Here is a 5,607-nt window from a genome sequence, read left to right as displayed (position 1 = left end):
GCGTAAACATGTTTTGGAAATTATTGCATGAATAACGTTTTGTCGTATGCCTACGACCCGGCACTCGAATGCAAAAGTAAGAAAGAGATGGATGGGAGCGTGCCTTTCTAAGTGATATGTCCACCTCTGTACTAAGATTGATCTGATGGAAGGGTCATGGCATTAAAATACGCGAGTTATACTTGAGGTTAATACATGTGACACATTCACCAATGTACCAAGTCTATTTAGAGTAGTGTATGCAACTCGCTTTGCCGGTATGGCACACAACATGTCCGTTGTCTCTGATGTCACACTGATTTTGACGCCTTGGTTTGCGACTTAGCAATGGCATATGCGAAGTACCCTAAACGAACGGGAACTGTGTCAATAATTGTTAACAAGTTGTTTCTGGATGAGACTTGGTTCACGATATTGTCATTGTCTTAACTTGTTTTTTTGATTGTCGTTATTGCTTGGTTTATGGACAAGTTGTTGAACACATATAAATTGTATTGTTTAAATGGGTTTGGTGATCGAATAAGTGGGGTATTGAAAAGGATCCCAATAGGTACGATAATAACCTACTTTTTTCGACACCAATTTATTGTCAAATTTATGATAAAAAAAGGTTTCGAAAATAAAAAGTAATTCCTTAAAAATAAGTCTAAAGAATAAAAGCTAAAAAAACTTTATTAGTAATTTTAATAATTAGTGATTATTTAAAAAAATACTGATATAATTACAACATAAACCATGAACTCATAATTTTTTTATTTTAAATATGATTAATAATATTAAAAAAACAGTTTTTATTTTATTTTATTTTAATTTTATGTCTGGATTGGCTGAAACGTAGATCCAACGTGTCAATTCCATCTACACTTTTTTTATAGGATTGATCTACTAACTTCTGATAAATTGCAATTTACCCCCTTCTTGTTTAGTTAAGTCCCAAATAGTCCCCGGATGTTGATATAAGGACATAAAACCATCATAAATCATTTCAAAATCGAATGATAAAATGGGTCATGGATTATATTATTGCAATGGAAATTAGTAGGCAAATTTATAGTCTATACTATATTACAAAACATTTGACAAAAACTCCTAAAAAATAAAAACCATTAAATTCTTTGAAGATTCATATGTGAATAAAAAGAAAATCTTTATCGATAATTTACATATGAATCATTTCCTTCTCACCTTCTCAATCTTTTTACATTTCTCATTTGAACCTTCACCTAAGAAAACACAAATATTTTGTATCGTTACTCATTTTAGCTACCCAAATGTAGTTGCAATAGCTACATTGTACATGCTTAACATGCAGTAAATGCATTATGCACCTACATATTGGTATACTGATTTATGTTTATTTTCGGACGTACTTTATAACTTCAAATGAAATTTTTGTACCAAATTGTGCAACCTTTTAACTTGAAGTGTAATCCCTTCACTTTTTATTTGCAGCAAGGGTAATAAACTATATAATGAAAACTAGTTTAATAGTCCAACATGGACCTGAAGGCTTTTATCACAACTTCAAGGACCTGAAATGACAAGCCATAGAAGTACAAGGGCTATTTTGAACAATTTCCAATTGGCAAGAAAACCAACTCAGATCCTACGTGATACAGAGAAGAAACTGCAGAGACAGAGACTTAAAAAAGCTTCAGCAATGGCGATCCATACGCCCAATTTAATATCTATTTCCCCATCTTTATACCCCCCTATAAATACGCATCCACCCCTGTTTTCAATCTCATCATCCACGATTTTCTCTCATCATTATCCATTAATCACATCCAGTTCTTGTCGAAATCGAAGAACATTCATATCATCTTGTAATCAGGTACCTTCTCTTTCCCTCATTTCTTCGTTTATAAATCTGGTTTTGAAGGCGATTTCACTGATTTGGTTGTTTGCAGAAGAGTGAATCAGTGTTGGATTACATCGAAGAAGAGGATACAAGAGATCAAAAGCAAGGTTCAATGACAATCGGTTCGGTGGTTCAGGTTTCAGGGCGGAGATTGGTGGTGAAGGACCGGACTATCTTGACGGACGTGTCGGAGAACGTGATTACCTCATCCGGGTCGGAGTCGGGTCATACAGATGGGGCTTTCATCGGGGCGTTTTTTGACGACGAGAATAGTCATCATGTGGTGTCGCTGGGGAAGCTTCATGATGTTCGATTCATGGCTTGTTTCAGGTTCAAACTATGGTGGATGGCTCAGAAGATGGGTGATAAAGGAAGTGAAATCCCATTGGAAACACAGTTTCTATTAATGGAAACAATTGGAGAAACTGAAAAAATGTATGTTGTTTTTCTGCCATTGATTGAAGAATCTTTTCGAGCTTGTCTCCAGGGTAATTCTAGGGACGAGCTCGAGGTTTATCTCGAAAGTGGTGATTCTGAGACAAAGGGGTCTGTTTTTTCGCACACCGTTTATGTGGGTGTAGGAACGGACCCCTTTTGTACAATCACAGATGCAATTAACACAGTGAAATTGCATCTCCAGACGTTCAAGCAACGTCAAGACAAGAAATCCCCTGGGATTCTTGATTATTTCGGGTGGTGCACTTGGGATGCTTTTTATCAAGACGTGACTCAAGAAGGGGTCGAGTCTGGGCTAAAAAGTTTAGCCGAGGGTGGAACCCCAGCTAAGTTTGTCATCATCGATGACGGGTGGCAGTCAGTCGAAGGGGACTTGGAATCTAAATCACAAAAACCATTGATGAGGCTAACTGGGATTAAAGAAAACCAAAAGTTCCAAAGCAAGAATGATCCCACAATTGGGATCAAGAACATAGTCGATATTGCGAAACAGAAATACGGGCTGAAATACGTGTACGTGTGGCATGCAATCGTAGGATATTGGGGCGGGGTTCGCCCTGGGGCAGAGGGAATGGAGGAATACGAGGCGGTGATGAAGTATCCTTTGGTGTCCAAAGGGGTTGTGGCGAACGAGCCAGGATGGAAAACAGATATGTTGGCTGTACAAGGTCTGGGGCTAATGAATCCCAAAAAAGTTTTCAACTTTTACGACAATTTACATTGGTACCTAGCCGCTGCCGGTGTGGATGGGGTGAAGGTTGATGTGCAATCCATTCTGGAGACCCTCGGAACCGGTTTGGGCGGTCGGGTTGCGGTCACCCAACAGTACCATCAGGCACTTGAGGCCTCAATTGCTAGAAATTTCCCTGATAATGGCTGCATTGCCTGCATGAGTCACAATACTGATTCCCTTTACTGGTATTCACTTTTATCAAACATCCATATTGTTATACCATCTATTTTTTTGTGTTTTCATATATACCATTTCTACGTATATATGAATCGAGATTTCTGATGTGTTTACTGTGTAAGCAGTTCACGACAGACAGCTGTGGTTCGGGCTTCGGATGATTTCTACCCTCTTGATCCAATATCGCATACAATCCATATTGCATCCGTGGCGTATAATAGTGTTTTTCTTGGAGAATTTATGCAGCCCGATTGGGACATGTTCCATTCCCTTCATCCGGCAGCCGAGTACCATGCATCTGCTAGAGCAATCAGCGGTGGCCCTATATACGTGAGGTGCAGAAACCATACTTAAAGTCTTGTAAAGCAGTCTATTAAGACATTTAGACATATTTGGTTAGGATCAAGTGTGGCTTATTTTGAATCTTTCTTGACAGTGATGCTCCTGGGAAGCACAATTTTGATCTGCTGAAGAAACTTGTGTTGCCTGATGGTTCTGTGCTCCGAGCCCGATTGCCCGGTCGACCCACGAAAGATTGCTTATTCACTGATCCAGCCCGTGATGGTGTGAGCTTGTTGAAGATATGGAACATGAACAAGTACACTGGAGTTCTTGGCGTCTATAACTGTCAAGGAGCTGCATGGAACTCCATCGAACGGGAAAACACTTTCCACCATACCCAACCCGATCCCGTAACAGGCTTCATCCGGGCTCATGATGTCCACCTCATAGCCGAAGCTGTAGTGGGCCCCGATTGGTCTGGAAACTACGCTGTTTACCGTCACCACGCCGGAGATCTCGTTACTTTACCTCAAAGTGCGGTCATACCAGTTTCGCTAAATGTTCTGGAGCATGAAATCTATACGGTTACACCCATCGAGGTCTTGTTTTCGGGGGTAAGTTTTGGTCCGATAGGGCTTATCGAGATGTTCAACAGTGGTGGAGCCATTGAAGAGCTAAAGTATTTGGTCGAAAGAGATGGGTGTTCGGCTAGTGTCTCGATGAAAGTCAAGGGGTGCGGACGGTTTGGTGCGTACTCAATGACTAAGCCGGGAAGGTGCATGGTTGGAGCAAGTGAGGTTGAGTTTTTGTATGATTCACAATCTGGGCTGCTGAGCTTCAACCTGAATCATATGCCTGAGGATCATCATGATGTTACCATTCATTTGTGAATAAATTGATTCTATGGTTAGAAACAGATAGAATAGTATTTGACATACCTGTTTATTCTTGGCTCATTGCTGAGAAATTGAACAATCAGATTCAGATCAGTAATAAAATTACACTTTCAGACCAATTAATTGAATGGATTGGATTCGGTTGTATTTCGTGGTCGAAGGATTTGATAGAAATTTTGAATTCCATTCGTATAATCTGATTTAAGAAAAAAAGACAAAAATATCCTCTGAATCCAATTTAATCAATAGGCATCGCTTCATCACCTGCTACCACCACTATTGTCGTTGTTGCTGTCACCTCCACCGTAGCCCCCACCTCTACCACCACCATTGTTGCCGCCGCCACCTCCACTACCACCAGCACCACCACCACCACCACCACCAGTTATTATCATCTTCGTATATTGTTTTATTACGATTCCGAAATCATATTCAATGAACCAAACCAAATAGTTCTATAGCTTAAGTAAAAAGAATCCCAAAAACCCTAACGAGGAGTTCGGTTTGATGAACTGATTTTGAGGGATTTGGATTTTGTCAAAGGATTTGAAATTGGAGGGATTTGGATTTGAAATCTTTAATATCTTTGTAGGATTTGGAATGAAATTGAATTCCATTATGTATAAAAAGAATTAAATTACTTTTTTATTAGTTGATTATTAGAAAACGAATGTTTTAAACATTATTATATACAAATCCTACGAAATCCCATGGAATCCCAATCATCATGTTTGAGGGATTTCAAAGAAATCTTAGAATCTCAAATCTGAGCAATCCTACAAACAAAAAACAAGATTGAAATGGATTTAAATTCCAAATCCCCTAAATCCTTACCATTCCTACAAGCCAAACGGATTTGAATTCCTATGCGAGGAATGATCCGATGTTTCATAGTCAAAACAACAAACGTTAACCAGATGAAGGGATATGATCAATTTTTTACTTTCCAAATACTTGCCACTTGACAAATAAACCTTTCCCTACGTGTGTTTGTGTGTATATATATATATATATATACTAGAAGAGTACTCGCGCAATGCAGCGAGATACATCGTGTTTTTAATATTTTATTTTATTCTTTATCTCAATCGATGTTATAATATGACTTTATGTGATTTTGAGAAAGCGATGATGTTTTTATTTTTGAATAAAATATATGTTTGACGATATCATAAAAATTTGACAAAAATATATCGATATTA

General features: G+C 38.5%; 1 protein-coding gene across 1 annotated transcript; it reads left to right on the top strand.

Moving 5' to 3' along the window:
• The first annotated feature begins 1,731 nt into the window (after nt 1-1,731).
• Nucleotides 1,732-4,528, top strand: LOC112516603 (probable galactinol--sucrose galactosyltransferase 6). Its single transcript, XM_025123738.1, has 4 exons — nt 1,732-1,834; nt 1,911-3,235; nt 3,353-3,562; nt 3,664-4,528. Exons 2-4 carry the CDS (start codon nt 1,974-1,976, stop codon nt 4,397-4,399), a joined length of 2,208 nt encoding a protein of 735 aa, XP_024979506.1. The 5' UTR covers nt 1,732-1,834; nt 1,911-1,973; the 3' UTR covers nt 4,400-4,528.
• The last annotated feature ends 1,079 nt before the right edge of the window (nt 4,529-5,607 follow it).

This window comes from Cynara cardunculus, assembly GCF_001531365.2.
Source record: "Cynara cardunculus var. scolymus isolate 2C chromosome LG 8, CcrdV1, whole genome shotgun sequence".
Classification (NCBI taxonomy): Eukaryota; Viridiplantae; Streptophyta; class Magnoliopsida; order Asterales; family Asteraceae; genus Cynara; species Cynara cardunculus.
Note: the sequence above shows the minus strand (reverse complement) of the source record. Positions and strands in the feature narration are given on the sequence as shown.

Bases quoted from the DNA above. Each gene is read 5' to 3' on its own strand.
- LOC112516603 (XM_025123738.1), top strand. From the start codon at position 1,974: ATGACAATCGGTTCGGTGGTTCAGGTTTCAGGGCGGAGATTGGTGGTG. The intron at 3,236-3,352 runs GTATTCACTTTT...CTGTGTAAGCAG, and splicing joins AATACTGATTCCCTTTACTG to TTCACGACAGACAGCTGTGG. The intron at 3,563-3,663 runs GTGCAGAAACCA...CTTTCTTGACAG, and splicing joins GGTGGCCCTATATACGTGAG to TGATGCTCCTGGGAAGCACA.